The sequence below is a fragment of the Macrobrachium nipponense genome, chromosome 39, assembly GCF_015104395.2.
Source record: "Macrobrachium nipponense isolate FS-2020 chromosome 39, ASM1510439v2, whole genome shotgun sequence".
In the NCBI taxonomy this organism is placed as follows: Eukaryota; Metazoa; Arthropoda; class Malacostraca; order Decapoda; family Palaemonidae; genus Macrobrachium; species Macrobrachium nipponense.
In genome coordinates this window covers 43514454-43527318 of record NC_061099.1, presented here as the reverse complement: position 1 = coordinate 43527318, position 12865 = coordinate 43514454, and the positions used below count along the sequence as shown (strand labels likewise).

The following is a 12865-nucleotide window of genomic DNA, read 5'->3' as shown; positions in this document are numbered from 1 at the left end:
CTTGTCTTTCTTCTGATGCAGTCCATGTCCTTTCCTTGGGCCAGAGAGGACCAGCGGACCCCCAACCGCCAGCCGTTCCCCAGCCTTCAGCTTCAGAGGATTCGGTCCTTGTCTTTCTTCTGATGCAGTCCATGTCCTTTCCTTGGGCCGGAGATGACCAGCGGCCCCCCAACCGCCAGCCATTCCCCACCCCCAACCATCTGTGGATTCCGTCTACGACTTCCTTCTGATGCTTTCCATTTCCTCTTCTAGGGTCAGAGAGGACCAGCGGCCCCCCAACTGCCAGCCATTCATCAGCCCTCAGCTTCTGAGGATTCTGTCCTCGTCTTCCTTCTGATGTATTCCATGTCCTCTTCTTTGGCCAGAGAGGACCATCGGCCCCCCAACTGCCGGCGTGTGCCAGCCCTCACCTTCTGAGGATTTCCTCCATATATTCCTCATGATGTCTTTCATGTCCCCTAGGGCCAGGGAATTTGGCTAGGCCACAATTGCCATTTGATTGTGTTGTGAGTATATTCTGTGTCTCACTCATCATTTGTTGCACTATATCTCTGGCTGCTAAACCTGCTCTGTGTATTACTCGTAAAAGCTCACGTGGTGGTCTCACATTTTTGGAGCATCGTTTGTTGTTGTTTAATGATCTCTTCAAGTTCCTCAATCTTATGCTCCATCTGAACTTCATTCTCGTTTTTCACGTACCCATTCAAATCTTCCCTTTCCTGTATTGCTTGTAAAAGCTCACAATTTTGGTGGTCTGAAATTTTTCGAGCATCGTTGTTGTTGTCTTATGATCTCTTCAAGTTCCTCAATCTTTTGCTCCATCTGAACTTCATTCTCGTTTTTCACGTACCCATTCAAATCTTCCCTTTCCTGTATTGCTTGTAAAAGCTCACATTTGGTGGTCTCACATTTTTCGAGCATCGTTTGTTGTTGTCTTATGATCTCTTCAAGTTCCTCAATCTTTTGCTCCATCTGAACTTCATTCTCGTTTTTCACGTACCCATTCAAATCTTCCCTTTCCTGTATTACTTGTAAAAGCTCACATTTGGTGGCCTCACATTTTTCGAGCATCGTTTGTTGTTGTCTTATGATCTCTTCAAGTTCCTCAATCTTTTGCTCCATCTGAACTTCATTCTCGTTTTTCACGTACCCATTCAAAGCTTCCCTTTCCTGTATTACTTGTAAAAGCTCACATTTGGTGGCCTCACATTTTTCGAGCATCGTTTGTTGTTGTCTTATGATCTCTTCAAGTTCCTCAATCTTTTGCTCCATCTGAACTTCATTCTCGTTTTTCACATACCCATTCAAAGCTTCCCTTTCCTGTATTACTTGTAAAAGCTCGCATTTGGTGGCCTCACATTTTTCGAGCATCGTTTGTTGTTGTCTTATGATCTCTTCAAGTTCCTCAATCTTTTGCTCCATCTGAACTTCATTCTCGTTTTTCACGTACCCATTCAAAGCTTCCCTTTCCTGTATTACTTGTAAAAGCTCACATTTGGTGGCCTCACATTTTTCGAGCATCGTTTGTTGTTGTCTTATGATCTCTTCAAGTTCCTCAATCTTTTGCTCCATCTGAACTTCATTCTCGTTTTTCACGTACCCATTCAAATCTTCCCTTCCCTCCACTTTCCCCATCAATTTTTCTACCCTCATCAAGCACTCATTCGCCACCTGTTCTCTTTTGTAAACAGCTTCCTTTACCTTTTCTAACTCTTCTCTCTCTTGATAAAAAATTGCTTTTGTTTGTTCAAAGAGTATGAGTTCATGAAAGAGTCGATTGATGCTCTCTTTCTCCTTTTCAAATTTTTCCAGTTGTCTTTGTAAAGCATTCTTGTCCTCGTCAAGTTTTTCTTTGTTTTTGTTAAAGGCTTCTCTTTCTGCAGCAAAGGCTTCTCTTTCTGCAGCAAAGGCTTCTCTTTCTGTAGCAAAGGCTTTTCTTTCTGCAGAAAAGGCTACTTTCTCCCTAAGATGGGACATCAACTCCTTGTTAAGGATCTTTCTATCCCTACGGAGTGCTTCTTCATCCCAACTGAAGGCTGCTCCCTCTACCTGAAACGAGTCCCTTTCGTTCGTCATGAGTAGATCTTTTTGAGCAATTGGGGCATTGTTCTCTGGAATGTTGACGTCCTCAGCGGCAGGTTTTGATTGACACATACATCCGAGAATCTTATCCAACTGGGTTTGCATGTCTTTTCCTCGCGCTTTGTTAAGGACGTGGATGTGAGTATCAAGATGTACTTTCTTGGCCATATCTTCCCCCCTGAACCCAAGGAGCCTCTTTTGTTTTTTAAGGTCGGCAACCATTTGCGAAGCAGCCGCCCTGCTCTTGGTATTCTCTTGGGTCACCAGTTTCAAGAGGTGATCAATCGCTTCACTTAAACTCTTCGTATCCATGTCCGTTGACCTTAGAACCTCCTCTAACTCTTTGCCATTGAGGCATTCAATGATGCTATTTAAACTGTCATTTGCTTCAGAACTTTGCAGTTGCCCCGGCGTTTCTACGTGTCCTCCCATACGCGTGAATTGAATTCTCCTTTCCTTGTCCTTACTCAGTTGATCCTTAAGTCTTCCTAACTCGATTGCCAATTCCGCTCCGAGGAGACTTTGGTGGAACGGGGCACTGATCTCGCATAATTCTGTCTCTTGAGAGTGCCTCTCTTCCCTAAGTCTCTCTCCCGGTCCCTCCATCTTCAGAGTCTCTGCTGCTGCTGCTGCATTCCTCTCCTCGAATTGGCTTGCCAGGTGTTCCAGTCGTCTTTCTACCTCTGAGAGGCGTTTCTCCTTTAGGCAGTTGTCCTCCTGAAGTCTGTCTATCTTGGCATTTGCCGCAGCCACTTCTCCTCTCAGTTCTTGCAATTCCTCTGAAGTCTTTGTCTTTCCATCCACAGGCCTTTGCACGTTACACGTCGTCAGAGATTCGATGCTGTTATCCTTCTCTGCTGGCCCCTTTTCCGACAACTTTGTTTTATTTTGTTCGTTCAAGAGCTCGCGTTGCAACATGACTATCTTCTCATTAGCCGTCGCGAGCCGATTTTCCATTTCTCGGTGTCTCTCATCTTTCCTTTGGATTTCTTCGGCCAGTTCTTCATTACACTTTTCTCGCCGGGAAACTTCCCCATTCAGCTTGCTAATTGTGTCGACTTTTTCTTCGATATCTAATCGGAGTCCCACCATCTCGCTGCTCATCTCAAGAATTAAGCGGTGGAGACGCTCGAGTCTAGCATCATATTTCGGACTGTCGCCTTCGCCTTCCTTTTCCTCTCCTGAATTCGTGCTCTTATGTCGTATTCCCTCCACGAGTTTAATCAGCGACTCGATCTCGCGGTTCCTTTGATGCATCGCTATAGTCTGAGCCAGGACCACTTCCTTTAATGGGTTATTTTCATATTCGAGAACTTCAATTTTATCCTTCTGTTCAACTCTGAAGTTCTCGATTTCCCGCTTGTATGATTGCTTCTTTTCAGCCAGGTTATTTACAACTTTCCTTCCTCCAGTGAAGGAGGAGAAATCGCATCCGGTAAACAATATAAAGAGAATCAACACTGCTAACAGCGGCAGTGCGCAATAATCGCCGAATCCGGCGCTCATATTAAACATATTAGGTGTGACAAACTTAATATTCATATTGAAGTGTTTAGCGATTTTTGACACCTTTCACCAATGTTAGGTTTTAAAAAAGTCAGTCGACTCTTCGAAGACGTCCTCAGACGCTTCCTTCCCTGGCTCCCGGAGATTCCGCTTTCGGAATCCGGAATCTTTTGACTTCAGAAGCTCTGAGGACTCAAATGTAACGTCACTTCCTCAGACGCTTCCTTCCCTGGGTTCCGGAGAATCAGCTTTCGGAATCCGGAGTCTGTAAGGACTGAGACGTTACGTTAAATGCGTGGGGGAATCGCCTCTATCTTCTTCTCAATTTGTTCACTGGTTTAATGTACAGCTCTCCACAGGGATGATTCCCTCTCTGGCGGGCCCTTGTGCGTTTTCAAAATAAGTTGCTTTTTATCTTGTCTAAATATTGATGAAGGCCACATCCTTTAATCTGCATTTGTGAAGAGAAGACGAATGATGCATGGCCTTCCTTGAATCATTCAGAGGAAGCACAAATAGAATTCCCTCGAATCTTCTCGCTTTCCCCCAGTTCCGTAACCTTCCTCTCTTTAAAGAGGTGTGCCTACTGTCTTTTATTGTCTTTTTTATTCCCGATCGTTATCCTTTCTTTCTTCCCTCCCCCGGCGGATCTTGTGTTTTCGCATCAATGAGGGTTCTTCAGTAACTTCAATTTCACTAAATCGTACAAATCTTTTGTCAAAGAAATGTAGACCCTGAAGAGAACGCATGTTTGGAATTGTTGTCTTACAAGTGTTACCAAAATCTAGTTTGATTTCAATGATATATTGAATGTCGATTTGACTGAGTCTTCAATTTATTTCGCATACCAAATCTTGATTCTCAAAATGCTCATTTTTTTAAAACTTATTTACCTCTTTCTCATTTCAATATAATACCCTTTTTTTATGAAAAGCGACCTGATGTCTGAATTTCTGAGACGTAATTAGTGTCGAGACGTGGGTGTCTATAGTAGATTCACATCAACCGTGCATTTGACATCTAGGCCAGTCCCGTACGACGCACCTGATTGGCTGTTGATAAGCCAATCACAGGGCTGGAAACTCTCAGTCTCTCGAGAGAGTTCACATTGGCAGGATCTATGTTCCACCTCTTCTGAAAGGCGTTTCCCTCACGAGAGGTGGAACATACATCCTACCTATGTGTACTCTCGAGAGAGACTGAGAGTTTCCAGCCCTGTGATTGGCTTATCAACAGCCAATCAGGTGCGTCGTACGGGACTGGCCTAGACATCAAATGCACGGTTGATGTGAATTTACTATAGACACCCACGTCTTGACACTAATTACGTCTCAGAAATTCAGACATCAGGTCGCTTTTCATAAAAAAAAGGGTATTATACTGAAATGAGAAAGAGGTAAATAAGTTAAAAAAAAATGAGCATTTTGAGAATCAAGATTTGGTATGCGAAATAAATTGAAGACTCAGTCAAATCGACATTCAATATATCATTGAAATCAAACTAGATTTTGGTAACACTTGTAAGACAACAATTCCAAACATGCATTCTCTTCAGGGTCTACATCTCTTTGACAAAAGATTTGTACGATTTAGTGAACTTGAAGTCACTGAAGAACCGAACCTTCATTGATGCGAAAACGCAAGGAGCGTCGTAAGGGACTGGCCTAGACATCAAATGCACGGTTGATGTGAATCTACTATAGGTGGTGAGTGGTATGTCTACTGAGCTGTTTGTTACGAATAGTCTCTGCCCCGTTTTCATTGATGAGTCTTTTGTCTTATTAAGATGTGAGCTATTTAGCAGTTGATCCAAGGCTCTGACACGTTTTCGTTAAGCATAAAGTTTTCCTCAAATTGTACGTACTTTTGTATTTATTTATTCCTATATTTTCATTTTGGTTTATTGTTATTTATTGCCATTTATTTTCCTGTCTACTTATTCTTATCAGTTGATTTTACTTTGTTCTTACTTTTTTCTTTTTCGTTTCCATTTTTATTTGTTTGTATTCGTCTTAATCTGTATTTGCTATTTGTTTGTTTATGTGCATGTATTTGCCATAAAACTTATAAGCGCCTTTAGTCTTCTTCCATTGTCGGGATATTAGCGGAAGTCATTGTGGTGCTCAGCTTTTTGTAAGTTTTTTTATTATTATCTTTATTGATTTGTTCTCTCATCAGGATTCACTATTATTTTATTTTCCTTACTTGTTTTTGCCCATAAGTCTATCTGGTGCTTAGATTTTGTAAGTTTTTTGTCATTATTATTTTATTGATTTGTTTTCCCGTCAGGATTCACTGTTATTTTTTTTCTTTACTTGGTTTTGCCCCTAAGTCATTCTGGTGCTCAGATTTTGTAAGTTTTTTTATTATTATTTTATTGATGTGTTCTCATAACCATCTGAGTGAAGAACGTTAACGATATAGTCGAATAAACGTTGGGGGATTTTTACGAAATACTGGTAAATCGACCAATCTAACAGACATGAAAGTGAACGTATATCATTTCTAGCTAAATAATTCCAGCAATGCAGTTCGCCAATGCTTTCTGTGCAAAACAAATACCGAAAAATGTTCTTTTCGTCGAAGGCATGAAACGTTTCCATTAACGTTATGCGAGGTCTTTGTTCATCCCTGCTTAACTTTTTTTTATTTATTTATTTATTATTTATTTATTTATTTATTTAATTTATTTATTTATTTATTTATTTATTTATTTATTTATTTATTTATTTATTTATTTATTTATTTATTTATTTAATTATTTTATTTTATTTTGTTTTGGGCGTTGCTGGAATTTTCGTAGTTTTTTTTATTGATATTATTCTCTCTCTCTCTCTCTCTCTCTCTCTCTCTCTCTCTCTCTCTCTCTCTCTCTCTCTCTCTCTTGTCACCATTTTTTTCTTCTTTTCCCATGTCGCGAAAGGGGAAGAAAGAGGGGTAAAATTGAAAATTTATGTCTCCTAAAAGCGAAAAAAATTTGACTGCCGGTATTCTCGAGGATCATGTTTCTGTGTTCTTAATATAATGCGTTGGGGTGTCTTTGTATCTGTGTGTGTGTGTGAAGGAGAGAGAGAGAGAGAGAGAGAGAGAGAGAGAGAGAGAGAGTGTGTACAGTTCAGCCGTCGAATAAATTTTCTAATATTGATGAAAGAATTTTTATGTTTATTTTAGGAAAAGTCTTTTTTTTTAAAGATTATTATTTCTTAGAATCCATTTCCATTTCGAATGACAAACGATGAAAATGCTACAGCTTCTCTTTATCTGTATTTTTTGCTTTGTTGTTGTTTTTGGGGGAGGGTTTAGGAAAGTTCTATGGAAGGGCATAAAAAGGTTTGAAAAATGTGTTTCGCGTTGACTTAAAGATCCAGGAGTTTTCGTATAGGATATTTATGATTTATTTATTAGAATAATAATGTAGAAAATAAGCAATGTGCATGATAAACAGTACAGAACAATTATTTATTATAAAATATAGCGCATTTGTTTTAATTTTTGTTGGTGAAATAAGGCTCTGTTTGACCTTAGATTCTAGCATGTTTTAATTTACGTTAAAAGTTAAGAACATAATGTTGATAACCTATGCATGAGGGGAAAATCTAGCGCACGTCCCGAGTAAGCTGGAAGTCGGATCACGCCTTGTTCCTTATGATATGAAGAACTATGTAGTAGTTAAGTGACTTACCTCTGATGCTGTGAAAAATATATTAGTTTTATTTTTGTTATTTTTGCTATTTGCAAATGTTGATCTTTCGTTAGTATTATATATCTTTTGTGTGAATAATGGAACACATTAGTAAACTGCACTTAAATATACACAGCATTCGCTGTGTATAATTTGGTATTGGTGAATATGTCATTATGATGATGTATTTATGTATGTATGTATGTATGTATGTATATGCGTGTTTGCTAAGTCTTCGCAGCACCTTGTATGTGATATGATTACTCGTCTTTCATGTACTATGTATGAAATTCTCATTATGCATGTATGTATTATGTATGTATTTGCTAGTTTCTGCTATACCACGTATATAATCAGATTACTTCTCCGCATAATTGTTCTGGTATTTCTAGGCTACTAAAGTTAGCATAGCAGGAGACTTAATACGCTTATATAGACCAGACCTGGAAAATAAAAAAAAAAATAAAATAAAAAAAATACGAGCCAGGCGTAATCCCCCAAGGACGCGGTAGATATATTACGGATGCTAACGGATTTATCCGCATCCATAAATTCCACAAAATAAAGAACCGAAGTTATTTATCCGCCCTGAACGTACACTTGCATTAGTTGTCAAGATAACTCTTCGGAGGGAGGGAAAGTTATTGCTTGTTTCCAGGTGGGTCCAGGGGTATCTGAGGATGCCCGCCCTGCTCTCAGCCCCCTTTGTCGTGCTGCAATGGCTGCCGTCGATACCCGTGTCTGCTGCAATGCCAGGTTGCGTGATTAGATCAGTCAAGTTTCTGGAATTGCTGTTTCGACTTGACCGATGCGGAGTTTTTCAAAACGTGCTGGCTAATATAGGATGTGTTAGGTGTTATTGATAATGTGTGGAATTTAAGATATAAAAATTACTATATTTATATAATTTGGAAACTATATATATATATATATATATATATATATATATATATATATATATATATATGTATGTATAATATTTTTATGTATATGAATATAAATGTGTGTATATATATATATATATATATATATATATATATATATATATATATATATATATATATATATATATATATATATATATATATATATATGTATTATATATATGTATATATATATATATATATATATATATATATATATATATATATTATATATATATTATATCATACATTTGTTATGACCCTTTTTGGGCCAGGGTGCAAGTTCTTTTGCACAAGGATAGAGAGGACAGTGATCTTACCAAGTATCCAGATAAATTCAGTCAGCGGAGACAAAAACACACAGGAAAACTCAACAATATTTATTAACAAACAAAGCAAAAGAATATAAAGTCAGCCTTGTGACTATACAGGACACAACTTAGTCCTTACTACTCCCGTAGGAGTTCCTAATTACTAACACTAAACCCTAGAACAGAAAATATTGAGAGATAAACTGCATAAATTAGTAAATGGGCCCAACACCAACATAAATATAACCAATACCTATAACTAATCAGAGAGGAAAGAAGTAAGAGACCAACAGGGGGGAAACTTAATTCTCCTACCTACAATTATAAACTAAATCTTAAATATATCAAGCATCAAACAATTTAAAAGATAATATACACAAGAAATACGGAAAATTACGACATCACTCGTGACAAGATATACACGGACTGGCACATATATGTATATATAAATATAAAGCGGCAATACGCAATGCCAACAGTCTTGAAGGACTCGCTATAAGAGAGTAACAAACAAAAAGAATACTCTTCTCACACTAAAAGGATGAATGGATGCCCAAACGATCCAGGCTAAACATTTGCCTTGAAGGCCGAAATACCGAGGAGCCGTGATCTCTTACATCCACTGGGACAATGCCACGTACCAGGCCAATATTCCGCTATCTGAAGGGCGTGCAGCTACACAGGTCACCATACCATGGGGAAGGAGTCTTTCGTGCTCCCAACCAAAAACACAAGGGAAATTCCCTACCTGGTAGCAACCGCCCTACTTGCACCTTCACCGCTGCAGCTCAGAAGGACGTCGTAGGCAAACACAGTGATGTCCCTCCCACGTCCACTCTGTCGGGATCCAGCGCCGATATCAGAGCCCGCAGGAAAGTACACACAGTAAGGGGGAAAGTCACTGCAGATGGCAGAAATGCCCCTGCGCCTTCGAAGGGCGATTAAGAAAAAAATATGCCAGCTGCACAACCATGCGGGGAGAATAGCGAGCCCGAACTGTTGTCGGGAAAAAGGTCGCGCCCCTCCCAATATCCTCACTGGTGTCCTTTTCACCAACCACTCAAAAGATAAACAAAACAAAAAAAAACTAGCATTAATAAGATGCTCACAAACATTTAACAAGCGGGGAGGAGGTTTAACAAGCAGTTCGCTTGACGCTCAGCCGAGACCAAAGTAAAGCTTAAAACTAAAACCTTAAAAACTAATTTCCTTACGCTAATTTTATATACAACAAAATATAACAAAAAGCAGTAACAAGGCTGAGATAAAGATAAAGCAAAAGCAATGCCAATTACGTTAATACATGATACATTTATATCCGTAATATATATATATATATATATATGTATATACATATATATAAAATATACATATATATATATATATATATATATCATATATAATATATATATATATATACTACATACATATATATATATATATATATATATATATATATATATATATATATATATATATATATACATATAAAAATATCTATATAGATCACAAATATATAATAAGATATATATATATATATTATATATTATATATATATATATAGAGAGAGAGAGAGAGAGAGAGAGATGAGAGAGATGAGAAGAGAGAGGAGAGAGAGAGAGAGAGATATATATATATATATATATATATATATATATATATATATATATATGTATGTATGTATAATATTTTTATGTATATGGATATAAATGTGTATATATATATATATATATATATTGTATATATATATATATATATATTATACATATTTATATATATATATATAATATTATATATATATTTTATAGAAGTTCTTTTCTATTCTTCTTATTACGGTATTTTCAATATTATTAGGTTGGCGGGTAACGCACCTATTGGATACACATGAAAAAAAAAGATCAAGGAATTAATGAAATTTATATATGTATATATATATATATATATATATATATATATATATATATATATATATATAATAAAAAGAGTATGGCCAGCAGAAACTTCAGCTTTTTTTTTTCGTTAAAACTTTATTTTCATCGAACGCCTACGTTTCGGGATACAAATCCCATCTTCAGGGCTAAAAACAAGGAAAAAATTAAAATTCTATACATTAAATCAGACTAAAATGGGGCACAGTAATAAATTATGCTATTTAAAAAAAAATATATATAGATTAATTAACAATATATCAGTGAAATTCGAATTTTATATAAAAGTAAGACGGTAACTAATTGAATAAGAGATCGACAGTAAAAAGCAAAGCTACTAAGTACAATGACACTTCAAAATAAATAAACAAACAAAACACTTAAAACACAAACCACACGTGAACAACTAAGAAAATTACGTTATTACTAAAAAACAGGAGAAAAACATTGAATCGTAACAGGCAAAAAATTTTTCTGTTTATGATTACAAAAGGAGAAAATTAAAGAAAAAAATATATACATATAAAGGCGGACACAAAGCAAAAAATAGCGAAACGAGAACTCACCGGTACAGAAGTATAGATAAGACTGAATATATATATTTTTGACTAAAGGGGAGAGACAAATACAAAGGCGAGAAGGTAGAAAGGGCGAATGGTCTATTAAGTAATGTTCAGTTGTACAGCAGTTGAATGGTTGTTGAGGGTTGGTGACAATTGTTAATGAAGAGGGACTCGAGAATGGGTAATGACCGGTTATCTATTGCTTGGGATAAGATTTTAAAATCATTGTACTGAATGTTATGTTTACATTTTATTGCATGGTTGCGTATTGCAGAAAATTCTTTTTTAGATAAAGTTATTCCTGTTCGGTGACTGACACCCCGATGGCAGTCGATGCGAACCTTCAACAGCCGACTCGAATTACCGACATAGGTTCCAAATTACATTTGGGACAAGTAAACAAATATACCGTGAAGATCGCATCAACTGCGGTAGGGTGTCCTTGAACTTGAAAAGACTTCTGATTTTTAAGGGGTTCTTGAAGATAAAATTAAATTTAACCATATGGGTACATATTGCTGAGTACGACGGTGAGCTCTCGTTTTACAAGTTTATATGTTGAACAAAAAGGCAAGGTATAATACAGTTCTTTTTTAGGTACATTTAAAAGTGGGTGCTTTCGGTTTAACAATGTCATTTAAAAACTCTCTCAAGATTTTCTCAAATAGGTGGGATGGATAGCAATTTCTGTTAAAATAGTTTGTAAGAAAACTACTTCCTCATGGAATTTTGACCCAGTTGCATGACACATTATAAGCTCTACACAATAGTGTCTTGCATGCATTAGTTTAAAAACCAACGGACAAAAGCTAAAGAAATTTGTTCCCAAACCAGTAAAAGTCTTCTTTCTAAAAACACCAGTTAGAAATTTAACAATTTCACGATGTAATGATAAAATTTCTAACTTGGTTTTTAGAAAGAAGACTTTTACTGGTTTGGGAACAAATTTCTTAGCTTTTGTCCGTTGGGTTTTAAACTTAATGCATGCAAGACACTATTGTTGTAGAGCTTATAATGTGTCATGCAACTGGGTCAAATTCCATGAGGAAGTAGTTTTCTTGCAAAACTATTTTAACAGAAATTGCTATCCATCCCACTATTTGAGAATCTTGAGAGAGTTTTTTAAATGACATTGTTAAACCGAAAGCACCCACTTTTAATGTACCTAAAAAAGAAACTGTATATATCCTTGCCTTTTTGTTCAACATATAAACTTGTAAAACGAGAGCTCACCGTCGTACTCAGCAATATGTACCCATATGTTAAATTTAATTTTATCTTCAAGAACCTTAAAAATCAAAAATCAGAAGTCTTTTCAAGTTCAAGGACACTCTACCGCAGTTGATGCGATCTTCAACGGTATATTTGTTTACTTGTCCCAAATGTAATTTGGGAACCTATGTCGGTAATTCGAGTCGGCTGTTGAAGGTTCGCATCGACTGGCCATGGGGGGGTGTCAGTCAGCCGAACAGGAATAACTTTTATCTAAAAAAGAATTTTCTGCAATACGCAACCATGCAATAAAATGTAAACATAACATTCAGTACAATGATTTTAAATCTTATCCCAAGCAATAGATAACCGGTCATTACCCATTCTCGAGTCCCTCTTCATTAAACAATTGTCACCAACCCTCAACAACCATTCAACTGCTGTACAACTGAACATTACTTAATAGACCATTCGCCCTTTCTACCTTCTCGCCTTTGTATTTGTCTCTCCCCTTTAGTCAAAAATATATAATAATTCAGTCTTATCTATACTTCTGTACCGGTGAGTTCTCGTTTCGCTATTTTTTGCTTTGTGTCCGCCTTTATATGTATATATTTTTTTTTCTTTAATTTTTCTCCTTTTGTAATCATAAACAGAA

The 12865-nt window shown here is 36.7% G+C and overlaps 1 protein-coding gene across 1 annotated transcript; it reads right to left on the bottom strand.

The window, feature by feature from the left end:
* Positions 1-738: 738 nt before the first annotated feature.
* LOC135210449 (putative protein tag-278) lies at positions 739-3624 on the bottom strand. The gene has a single exon (XM_064243345.1). The coding sequence runs from the start codon at positions 3622-3624 to the stop codon at positions 739-741; it is 2886 nt and encodes a 961-aa protein (XP_064099415.1).
* Between the last annotated feature and the right edge of the window lie 9241 nt (positions 3625-12865).

Bases quoted from the DNA above. Each gene is read 5' to 3' on its own strand.
- LOC135210449 (XM_064243345.1), bottom strand. From the start codon at position 3,624: ATGAATATTAAGTTTGTCACACCTAATATGTTTAATATGAGCGCCGGA.